This window comes from Eptatretus burgeri, chromosome 1, assembly GCF_056783735.1.
Source record: "Eptatretus burgeri isolate ZD-2024b chromosome 1, Ebu_testis_v1, whole genome shotgun sequence".
Classification (NCBI taxonomy): Eukaryota; Metazoa; Chordata; class Myxini; order Myxiniformes; family Myxinidae; genus Eptatretus; species Eptatretus burgeri.
In genome coordinates, this window is record NC_140961.1 from 42,717,275 (window position 1) to 42,729,739 (window position 12,465).

At 42.2% G+C, this 12,465-nt stretch overlaps 1 protein-coding gene across 8 annotated transcripts in view; it reads left to right on the top strand.

Annotated features, from left to right (window-relative positions):
* The window catches only part of PDE10A (phosphodiesterase 10A), a 160,815-nt gene extending 148,752 nt beyond the window's left edge, over positions 1–12,063 (top strand). For all 8 annotated transcript variants that reach the window (XM_085881256.1, XM_085881266.1, XM_085881248.1 and 5 more), the window contains one exon: positions 2,877–12,063. In XM_085881256.1, coding sequence (XP_085737382.1) covers positions 2,877–2,985 — 109 coding nt within the window. In that variant the 3' untranslated portion in view covers positions 2,986–12,063. The remainder of the gene's footprint in view (positions 1–2,876) is intronic.
* The last annotated feature ends 402 nt before the right edge of the window (positions 12,064–12,465 follow it).

The following is a 12,465-nucleotide window of genomic DNA, read 5'->3' on the forward strand; positions in this document are numbered from 1 at the left end:
TTTTGGATTTCACCTCAGGCGTTAGGGACTTGGCGTCACAGTGGTCAAAATGGGGAAAACATTTTTTAACTCAAAATTTGATATTGGGTCATTCCTGGTGGAACTTCTTACCATCTTTAAACTTTGATTTAAGTGGCAAGCATGGTAGATTTATGGTGGCACACCATCGACTTCACTCTAGTTTCAGTTGTTCTGCCAATTTTTCATTGTTTGGTTACAAAGTGGTTTAAATCATGCATGTACAGTGGATGTGTCACCTTCCTTGTCTCTTTGGACATTCTCTTATTGGATGTTTGGGTGTATCCATGTCCTTGCTCATTAATGAGGTTGCTCAGTGGGTCCAGAGCCAGGCAAAACAGGAGCGGCAAAAGGCTGTCATCCTGGAAGATCTCATATCGTATATTTACCCCTGATATTTCGATCTTTCCTTATGAGTGCTGTAATATTAATGTATTCATAAAATCAGTTTGATTATTTGAGGGTTGATCTTGTACAATTGCATTCATTTTATCATCCATGAATGTGGGACCTATCAAAAGCTTTTTTGTAGTTTTTGTTGTCACTTCTTTTCAAAAGTTTTTGTTTTTGTGGCAGACAATTTGGTTATTTTCATTTTACAGTTTTCAAGTTTGGCTTTGTTTCGTAGTAATGGTCTATTTTTCCATAGCATCCTCTTTTACATCACTCTGTCCTGACTCTTAGGCCTCCTTGTTTTGTTTGGTGGCGGTACATAATTTCTCTGATGATTCCTGTCAGAAGTTTGGACATTGTTGGTCGGCATGTTATTGGTCCATACTTGTGAGATAGTTTGGTTTCTTCAGATTTTGGGAAGAGGAAGGTGTTACCTTCAGTGAGACTCATTCATTACCTTTTCCTTTTGGATAAGCTCATTGAATGTTCGAGCGTAACAATTGTTGCTTTTGCCAGAAGTTTGGAATTCCATCCGGGCCGAAGCTTTTAAAGTTTGGCATTTTTGCTAATTTTTTTTTTCTTCATCAAGTATAACTGGGGAAATTTCCTATCGGTAGGCCTATTGCTTTTTTTTTGGTCTCTCAAAGTTTTGGATCCAATACACCTCCCTGTGTTCTTTTTGGTCTTTATAAATCCCTTTACAGAAATTTTCAAGTCTATCCTTCTCGGGAAGGGACTTGATACATTTTGTTTTTGTTTCCCTAGTTTGCGGTCGAATGTTTTCGGGTTATTTTCAAATGTGTGATTTTGTTTTCTCCCATTGTTAACCTCCACCATCGAAGATGGACGGAGGTTACTGTTTTCACCTCTGTCTGTTTGTTTGTTTGTTTGTTTGTGAACAGTATTACGGAAAAACCCCTTGACTGATTTCGACGAAACTTGGTGGGGGGATTAGGTATGGTCCAAGGATCATGCCATTCGATTTTGGACTTGGTCCAAAGTCCAATATGGCCACTATGGCGGCCATTTTGAAAAATATTTGAATTTTTGTTTTTGCATTTCTACATGTTTTAAGTGATTTCCAACCCCCCCCAAAAAAAAATTTGCAAATTCTTTTTCAAAAAATTTCAATTTTATTTGAAAAATATTTGAATTTTTTTTTTTCATTTCTACATGTTTAAGTGATTTCCAACCCCCCCCCCAAAAAACAAATTTTTTACCTTTTTTTTCAAAAAAATTTCGATTTTCTTTTTTGGTCATTTCTACATGCACATCGATCTAGTTTAGTTTATTCAATCGTGGTTCAGTAGAGTCTGATCCGTTTTGACCTACAATGAATAGGATATCAGGTTCACTTAAGTGACCCAGCAGCATTGGCGGCGGAGGTTTTGCACTCTACCGAGTGCTCACCCTCTCGTTGAGTGTTTTTTCATGGTTTTTTTTATCTTCCTTGCCATAATTTTTATTTTGAGGTTGCTTTCTGCAACCATTACATCTTGATCTTTGTTTTTAATTTTATATTTGTTTTTTTTTATTTTTTGGATTCTCCCCAGCAATTGGCTTTGATTTCCTTTTCTGAATTGTATTTTCCCCGTTTCCTTTCTCAGTTGCTCTCTCTGTGTCTCTGTAGTCTACATTTCAATGGTGGTGCCTGGTTTCGGCCTGTATAAGCTGGTTTGTTCTTCTTGCAGTGTTGTTTTCTTGTTACTTTTTCTTGAATGAGTGGTGCATTGCTCATGGTATCGATTTCATTCAAGGGAGACGATTTTGGTATCACTCTTCTGGGTGTTCTGTTGGTCCTCCTTTCTGTATCTTTGTCCATTCGTTGTTTTCTATTCTTTGGAGTTGTGGTCTTTCCCTGAGCGATAGCAATCTCATCGCCACCATTTTGTTGACCAGCTCCTCTTCCAGTCTACACTGGTCATCATCTTCCTCATCTTTCTCTTCTTCTTTGCTCAGTTTTTCTCCCTTATCTTTCTCCTCATCATCATATGCCGCTCTTGCTGTGCGTGTGTGTGTTTTTGTGTATGTTTGCATGAAATTGACTGAAATTTGGATGATAAAACACTCCTAGGGAGATCCATAAATGATTTTGCTTCATTTTATAGTAAAATTAAAATGTTTAAAATGTGTGAGCAATTTGGCTCGATTACTCCACATCATAGGCAAACTTCTTCAGTGGGATAAATGCGGATTATCTCAATGCAGTCACTGACCTTGTGGCCAATGTTTCACCATGCTTCCGTTATTGATGTTAATACAGCACTTAGATGAGGGAAACACAGGAAACATTGTTTCTGAAGTCTTATCATGGAACATGTCCATTTTATACAGAATACTTAAAATTATTGCTAGATTTTACATTTAGGTCCATGTACTCAATTACAAATCGTGTTTTATTTTTGTACTCCTGTGACGATGTAAGTACTCTTGATTTTTGAGGATACCATGTGACGTATTTGCAGAGACAACTTGGCTCAATGGGAAAGGGTTGTTCGAGGAGAAGACACATCAGTGTGGTTTCCTGGAGAATCACAACTATCTGAAGATCTTCCAGTCCGGGTGGAAGACTGAGACGCATCAAATAAATTTCGCAATACTGAAAGATAGCCATTTTTTTTTGAAGAAATTTGCAAACTCGTGCACTCTATCTGAATCACATTCTCACAAAGTCCATGCAGACTCAGCAAACTCATTCCAATGTATGTCCGACCAAACAAAGTATTCTCATAACATCACATCAGCTGAACTCTTTAAACACTCTTCCATCATTGTTCCTTATCTCCAAATGTCTCCAAGTTCTTGAAACACTCGCTTAGTGCTCAACCTCTATTCTTATTATTTAACAACTTCCATTTTCATAAAATGTTTAACTCATTCATTGTTCTTGAAACACAATACTCCTCTCTGACTTTCCATCACACTCACTAATCTCACCCTCTGTGCTCGCTGATCTGACGTACTTCTCAACTCTACTCCTACTCACTGAGCTCTTCACTCAAACATGCTTTTGCTCACCTTAATGGGTTAAACAGCCTTCACTACAAATGGCTGTCTTGCTTTCAGTAAATATTCAGCATAATCCAGCTTAAAGTTGCACTAATTTCTTGATTTCTAGCGAGAGACTTGAGGACAGAGTTTATCTATGGTCTCATGTAAAGCCCCTCTGCCCAACATGGTGCGAGTAGCACGGGTTCCTTTTGCTTCAATTTCCCAAGCAAAGATGTACAGATTTCTTTTTTTAAATACCTCCGTAAAAGCAACATGTACAGTCTAATTTGTACAGTGCTTTGCTGAGGAATATTGTGCAACATTAAGATTGTTATTTTTACAGCGGTCTTGTTATGAGGCAGAATGAAGAACTGAGGTCGTTGTTGGTTTCAGCACAGAACGAGCAGTCTGCTTTGGTGGCACAAGAGCATTAAAAAAAACAAAACTAGAAGGGCACTCGGTAGAATGCATACCTCCGCCATGCAATGCCTGATCCACGAGAACATATCGGGCCCAATACAATTTTGAAATATCATGCGAGATATCGTTTTTGGCCCTATCTCTCAATGGTGAAGAATCAATTATAAATCAAATGATTCTCATATCCGGATCTGGATCTCATATCTGGATCCGTATCTTCACCAAAATTGAATCAATTCTTCCTTGTCACACACCCAACCTGTCCACAAAGTTTCGTCCAAATCCGTCCATAACGTTTTGATATAGCATGCTATATATCATTGTTGGCCCTATAAAAATGGTGAAGAATCACTTTAAAATTCCTTTCACTTCTTCACCTTCAGTGGCAGAGGTAATAATTAAAACTGTTTAGGTTATCCTGCATGAAAATCTGAGAAGCATTGATATTCCAGGACTTGCCATTCCTCAGAGCGAGACAGAATGTGAAAAAGAAAGGAAATTTATGGAACTATCATGTTTGTGACATCACTGATCTCACTATTGACGAATGCGGATGAGACAATGTCTTTTGGATGACATGATGACTCAGGATGACTCCTTCACCGCCATAGGTAAAGACCGAGACAGCGAAGGAGGTTAATATTAAACTCTATTGAGACTGGGGCTGGAAGTCTCAATAGACTTTTCTACAGCTCCACTACTTGTCTCAAATATTGATCTTCTTTGCCTTTAAAAGCATTGAAAGCTTTAAAGGCATTAATCCAGTGATCTATTACTCGATGAGAAAATATTGTTATGGTTCCAGGAACCGTATGCATACAAACATACAGTTGTCCCGAAGTTAGTTATGCCATTAAGTATATGTGCAGATAGATCCCTTCCTTGTGTGTAGTGGGAAAGCAAAAGGGGTACGTTGCGATGGTTTTTAGTTCGCTTAATAAATCGTTATATCCCCTCCATTACAATGGAGGGGATATAACATCTCCGGAGGCTCGTTGTTCCGAGGCAGAATCTTCACATCCGCAGTTCCTTTTCGGCTTCCCCAAAAGTTCCAATTCAATCTTAGTTGTACCACCGTCCACCTTCCTCAAACACGCATGGAGTGGGGGGGCTTTCCTGGCCTAGCCGAAATCTGCGCAGAAAGGACGGACCCCATGAAGGCCCTGTCCAATCAGGGTGGACGGTGACGTCAGCTTCACTAAGGCCCCTCCCCGACCTTGGGGATCCATAAATTACGACACCATCCTCAGAGTAAATTGAGAGAGTTCGGTGGGTTTGTTGGCTGGTTGCAAAGAAGGAAGGAAGGATGTTAGTTGAGTTGGTCCCATAGTTGTTGGTTGAAGAAGGAAGGTCATGATCACGGAGTGCCTGCCCACGTCTCGCCTCGGCAGCCCGTCTGTTGTGCTGGTCTGAGTATACCCGACCTTGACCGGGTCTTTCGTTGGGTCCTGTCTGCTGCCCCGTTATACCTTGGACGCTGCTCTCTCCATCCGCGCTCCTTCGCAGACACGGTCTCCACACGTGCGGCTGTGGGCCGAACTGCACGACCTCTGTCGGGAGCCGCACCACGGAGCATCCTTTCCCTCGGAATGTTCAGGTACCAAAAGAACTGTGACCTCAGCTCCCTCCCTCCGTGGCTGCAAAAGTCCTTTGCCATTCAACTGGGTTTATTTTGTCTGAGTGTGTGGCGCCTGTCTTATAAGTAGCATTGTATGTTATTTGATCATTGTAATTCTTGCCTGTATTATTCTCGTGACAAGTCTGTTCTGTGTCCTCTTTTGTTAGTTGCTGTAAAATTGTAGCACTACATCTCTCTTCTGTCCCCTGCATAACACACCAATAAACCTGTTCCTGTACCACATGAATTTCCTTACTTGGTGTAAATAAATTATTGTAGAAATGTTCCCAGTTCGTTTTTGTCTTTTCCTTCATTGATCCAGCATGGTTCGGATCTAAGTTTTGCCGGGTCTTTATCCCCGATAATCTGTTCATTCCAGCCGGTACGTCCTTGGAAGTTCCGCTCGGCTGCATCCGATCCGGAGTTGGTAGTTGGTACTCCACCGTAGTTGGTAGAGTGATCCGGTTTGGGCAAGGCGTACCGAGGGCATGGTTCCCTTGTAGTCAAAACAGCATGGTTAATTAGGTAACTTGGTTCTCGACAAGAAGACCCTACACTACACGGTTGAGGTATTGGTATCCACGGTCGGTTAAGTGACCCGCCGCGTCACAGAATTACCCGTGAGCGACGGCCTACAATTCCGGGAGTCTGGTGGGAGATGACGCAACTTCACCCACCTAGTGGTCGTTCTCGCCACCGGACCCCGGCCCACAACAACATATACTTTTTACATCCAATCGGCATCTCGGTTTATTACATTTCCAAAAATGGCCTACCTGTGATGTTCGTGTTTCCAATCATTACTTTAGCATGACCCTTCATTAGTTTGAAAACATCTATCAGGTCTCCTCAAAACCTTCTTTATTCCAATGTGGTTCGATTCAGGGCTGACATTCTTGACTCATAGTCCTTGTTCTCCGTACCACTCGCCATTTTGGTTGCACAACTTTGCACACCTTCCAAGAGATCTACTATATCCTGTTGTAAATGAGGCCTCTGCTTGAGAACAGTAGTTCAAGTGTGGATTAACTAGCTCGTTGTAATGTCTCACTGTGATGAACTTGTCTCTATTGACAATGACCTTGCATATCAATCCTAGCACTTGGTTTGCCTTTCTTACTGCATGAGCACAATGAATACTGGGGCAGAAATTTGAGCATCATGAGTGACCTATTGGTGGAAAACGGGAGAAGAAAACGTCGTGAAACGACTGAAAGAAAGGTGGTAAACAATGAATGATTAATATTGTATTAACAGAAAGAAAAGCTCTCACTGAAACCATTTGGTGCTGATGTTCCCAATTTCAATATGAAATCGTTATTTGAGTATCCGGAGTCATTTCTTCTGTGTAAGTGTGTATTAAACCACACACACACGTGACAAATGGAATGTCTTGCCAAGTTAAAATGACTGGCAACTGGTTTACCAATGTCGTTATTCCTTTTCACATTCTGTCTCATTCCAAGCAAGGGCAAGATCTGAAATGTCAGCATTTCTGTAAGTTCTTCGTGGTGGATAACCCAAACTTTTTCATTCAGAATGAATAAATAGTCTTGCTCTTGAAGGCTAGTGTTGATGTGCAGACACGTACGACAATTTGTATGGAGTCAACAGAACGTTTTGTGTTTTTTTTGTAATAACAATTTTTTATTTGCATATATTTTTAAGTTGCTTTACTTTATTTGTCTAACATCCATATTTTCATTTTTCTCCCCGTACCAGTCCCCTTCCTTGACTTTTAATCCCTGAACCTTGACCCTTCCTATCAAATTCAGTCATTCTCACCCCCATGTGCTTCCTGACCAATGACCCCTATCTGACTTGCCTGCCTCTGACTCACTCTGACCCTAAAATCAACCCTTGCCCCCCTCCCCCTATTCTATCTCTCTCTCTCTCTCTCTCTCTCTCTCTCTCTCTCTCTCTCTCTCTCTCTCTCTCTCTCTCTCTCTCTCTCTCTCTCTCTCTCTCTCTCTCTCTCTCTCTCTCTCTCTCTCTCTCTCTCTCTCTCTCTCTCTCTCTCTCTCTCTCTCTCTCTCTCTCTCTCTCTCTCTCTCTCTCTCTCTCTCTCTCTCTCTCTCTCTCTCTCTCTCTCTCTCTCTCTCTCTCTCTCTCTCTCTCTCTCTCTCTCTCTCTCTCTCATGGAGGGTTAACATCCGAAATGCAAAACTTTCGCTTCTCCTGGTTTCCCATTGCTGTTCGCATTCCTCGATCGATGTTTTGTTTATTTCATTCATTGTTATTTGTATTTGGCACACTCATTACAATGAATTTTGTTGTAACGAACGGTACTTTTGGTGGACAATTCCATGTTGACAAATTAATTTACACTTGATGCAATAAGCGAGGATTTGTGGCATTTTTATTTTTGGTTATGCAAAGTTGATGCTTAAATTTTCACTGACTTTTTTTTGAGGGAGGAGGGGGGGAAACCAGATAACCTCGCTCCCCTTTCTATTTTTTATGGGTGGTGGGTTTTAGAGGACAATTTGGCAAATATATTGAGACATTAAAATGAATGCAACAAAATACACCATTCATTCAACAAAACCCTTTAATTTTTTTTTTCAAAGAGCACAAAAACTGGAAATGAATTGAAATTGCACATCATCATAATCATCATCTTCTTCTTCTCTCCCCCCTCCTCCTCATCCTCATCATCCTTTAGCACGAAGTGAGGTCCAATGGCAATCAATCCTCTGCCCTGCCTTGACCACAGTGCACTTCTACTTCCCCCAGTCCTCAGCCAACTCTCTCCACTCTTCAACGGCCCCCACCTTACTGATATCCCTCCTCACAACAATCCTCCAATCTCAGCTGTGTTCTACCTTTTTCTCCTCATACCTTGCTCCTTCAACCTATCTGCTCTCTTTGCCATTCTCTCTTCCCCCATCCATGCAGTGTCCAGCCCATCTCAGCCGACATTTCACCAATCTCCCCGTCAAGCTCATCTGCACACTAATTTCTCCCTCAGTTCATCCATCCTCCTTATATCCACCCTTTTCACTTCCACAATCTTCCTGACCCAGTTGTTCCTGCAAACCTACAGCCTCTGTTGTTATCTCTCTGTCAGTGCCACCATTTCCATACCATAAAGGTCGGCTGACATTTACACATGACATCAGAATCTTCCATTTCAATTTCTTTGATATCTTTCCATCTGCCATTAATCTCTCCACCCTCCTTCATGCATTTGTACCCACCTTGATCCTCCTCTACACCTCTGCCTCTGACTTTACATCCTGGTCACTGTTCCACCCCCCCGATACTCAAACCTATTTCTCTGTATTTTCTCCTTTCCCTCTAACCTGATACTCATTTTTCTCTGTGGCCCATCCCACATCACCTCAGTCTTCTCCATACTCATCATCAGCCCATGTTCCTCAAATACCTTCTTCCACTCCCTCAGTACTTCCTGAATCTTCCACCTACTCTCCACCATAACAGATTGTCTGCACACACCATTCTTCCCAGACTATCCCTCATGTTTACCTTCCTGCTTACCAGCTCAATCACCATAATTAGCATGAGTGGCTGAGAGAGCTTCCCTGCCTCAAACCGATGTTCATGCTGAACTCCTCAGCTATCCGAGGACAAACCAAAATATTTCCATTCATTCCCTTCTACATCCCTTCCACCAACCTAACTCCTGCTTCCAGCACTCCCATCCATATCAGTGTCGCCGTCAACATCTCTCTCGGGACAGTGTCGTCGGCTTTCTCCAGGTCCACACACCCCAATGCCATCTCACCTCACACCTCCAACCTCTTCTCCACCAGCTGTCTCAGCGTGAACATCCCATTCATTGTCACCCGACCCTTTCCAAGGGTGAACTACATCTGCCGTAGTACTGTGTAGCAAGGGACTACTGAACTACATTGACTGTATAGCAAGGGATATCCAGCATGACATAGTGGACATGCAGACACTGATGATGGACAAAGACTCATGGCATGGCATTGTGAACTATATCTTGGATGCGTCCGCTGAGTAGTAGTAGTAGTAGTACCCTTTCCAAACCCTGCGATCTCCATCTCCACACTCTTCCTTATCCTCTCATTCAGAATCCTCTCCAGCATTTTCATGACATGACTTAGGAGCGTAAAGCTCCTATACTTCCCTGGATCTTAAACATCTCCCTTCCCCTTCCGTGTTGGCACAATTAACCCTGTCCTCCAATCCTCTGGAATTGAACACTCTCACATACATACATTCAACAGTCTCTTCGTCCAACTGACTCAGGCTTCTCCTGCTGCAATTATTATATCTGAACACACCTCATCAATGCCAGGTGCTCTTCCCTTTTTTATTCTCTTCAATGATATCCATACCTCCTCCACTGTGATATCCACCAACTCCACTTTCCCCTTTACATAGCATGGTAGCTCCAGCTTTCCGTTGCTTCCTCCCCGGTCAACAACTCTCCACACTCGGCTCCACTCCCCATCCCACTCACTCCCTCCCTCTTCTCTTCCTCCACCCCCTCCCCTAAATTATGTCCCACTCTCTCCACTCTGTCATCTTTCACATACTTTTCAAAAATTATACTTTTAAAGAAAACACCAGATAAGACTTGAGTGGCATAACGGTTAGAGCCTCCGCTTTGAGTCTGGGACGTCGGTGGTTTGAACTCCGGCCGAGTTATACCAAATGTTTTTTTTAAAATGGTACGTGCTGCTTCCTTGCTTGACACTCAGCATTTAAAAAGAATAGGGTATGGACAAACAACCATAGGTTGGCAACCAAATTGCAGGCTTTGATGGGCGTAATGGCTTCCTCTGCATTGAAGTTCCTTGAAAGGGAATATCTAAAAATTAACACACAGTTAGTGCAGGTAAACTAGATAGTACATATAGGACTTGTAAGATACCCTCGAGGAAGCACACCTACCTCCAAGCTGTCTCGTCTGGGTTCAAATCTTGACCCAGATATAAAATGTTGCTCCTGTTTTCGCAGGCAGGGCTATACATGAATATGTGTGTGCCATCTCTCGGATGGACATTAAACTGCATGTCCCATCTGGCAACATTAGTTGGTGGATAATAAGGATTGCACACTGTCCTTCGTGAAGAGTAGATGAGTTATTGCCGGTGCTGTCTAGTTTACAAATCCATGCTCTTAACTACAGTGGGCATTACATCTATGTTCACAGCAATTATGCAAACCAGTAATCAATCAGTTGCACACAAAATGATGATGACTACATATATAGTCTTGTTTTAATGTCGTAGAGCATATGAAATCTTTATTTTGACCCAGATATTCCTTTACTTGCTCATAAAAAAAAAAATTCATTAAAACATATTCCCAGATAAAATTCACCAGTGTATATTTTTTGCCCCGCATACTGGCTCTACTGAAATGAAACTTGAAATAACAAAGGAAACAAAATCGAAGACCGTGAAAATATCTCTCTCTTGGTAACCTCCATGCAAGCGATGCTGTTGAAGTCGTTTACTTATTAGTCCCCTACTGGTTTCACCGGAGGGGACTATAAGTTTGCTATCCATCTATCCGTCTCTCCATCTGTCCCACCTGTGGATTTTCAGATTTTTTTTTCCCATACCCTCCAACGTATTCAACTGAAACTTGGTACGTAGCTTTTATTTTATGATATGTTACAGAACAAGTTCGAGTTCAGGGTGTTTCGTCAATTTTTCCCAGTGATGCCATTTTGGACTTAGAAAATATCACATCAGTAGGGGACATGTATCGGTAGGGGGAATATATCACAAGTAGAAAATGTCACATCAGTAGGGGACATGTATCGGTAGGGGGAATATATCACAAGTAGAAAATATCACATCGGTAGGGGACATGTATCGGTAGGGGGAATATATCACAAGTAGAAAATATCACATCGGTAGGGGACATGTATTGCAACCTAATTCTCGCTGTTGTTACTCTTCATGTCGGAGTGTCGTCTCCCTTGAACTCACGATATCACAAATTTTCGATACAATGACCAATCCACGGAACGTGTCTGTTCGTTATAACGAGATTCCTCTGTATTTTTAAAATATAATTCTGCACTGGATGTTTTAGAAGATTTCAGAAAACACTTGGGTGGAAATGCATCTGGAGTTGTACAGGTGGAATGAATGATAAAGTAGCGCTTTCTGAACATGGCTTATTTCATTTGGATGCGCTGAATTGAGCTCAGAGATGACAGCATTGTTCAGTTGGTAATATGCTCACAACTGAGCTGTTTTGGTCAAATCCGACTTGAAGTGCCGTTCTGGTGCATTACCAGCAGGGGGTGGCACATCCCTAGTCACATTGCCCCAAGCAGACTGTCCCGTCTGCGCTTTGGTTGTGGATGTTAAATATTCCACAACATCTTTTGTAAAGAGTAGTATGTCGACGTCCTTGGTATATTTTATGTCTTGAGATTAAAAGGGATATATGCAACTTCTAAATAAAGGGATATGGATGTTATGTTAGTTGAAGTTGATGTTCAGACTAGGGTGAGTACATTGAAAAGTGAATTGATGGATTAAGTTATTGGAGTGTGGTTGTGGCATGAGCATAATGAGCCAAATGGCCTCCTGTGTCGAAGTTTCCTTGTATATCCTTGTATATAAATCAGTTATAAATAAACTTTCTGCCAGCTTGGCTTCACCATGCTTTGCTTTCTTTGTTATTGTATACGAGCAAATACAACCCATCACTTCGCTGAAGGGGGTGTGAAGGGGAGGGGGATGAAGAAAGTGAGAGGGAGATATAGGGGGAGGGGAGGGAGAGAGGGGAGGCAGAGAGGACAGAAGGAAGGGAGGAGTGGGGAGAGGAGGGAGGGGAAAAAGGGGAAGCGAGGAAGGCAGTGGAGGTGGGGAGAGCAGCGCCTCACGAAACGTTGCTATACACTGCGAGAGAGACAGAGAGAGACAGAGACAGAGGTGTGGTAGGAGTGTGCTGCATTTTATTCAGAGGGGGGACTGAGGAGGGGACAGACAGATAGAGAGAGAGAGAGAGTGGGGGGGAGGAGGAAAAAAATATAGGTGAGGGGTGGAGGTGGCGTTAGCAAAGAG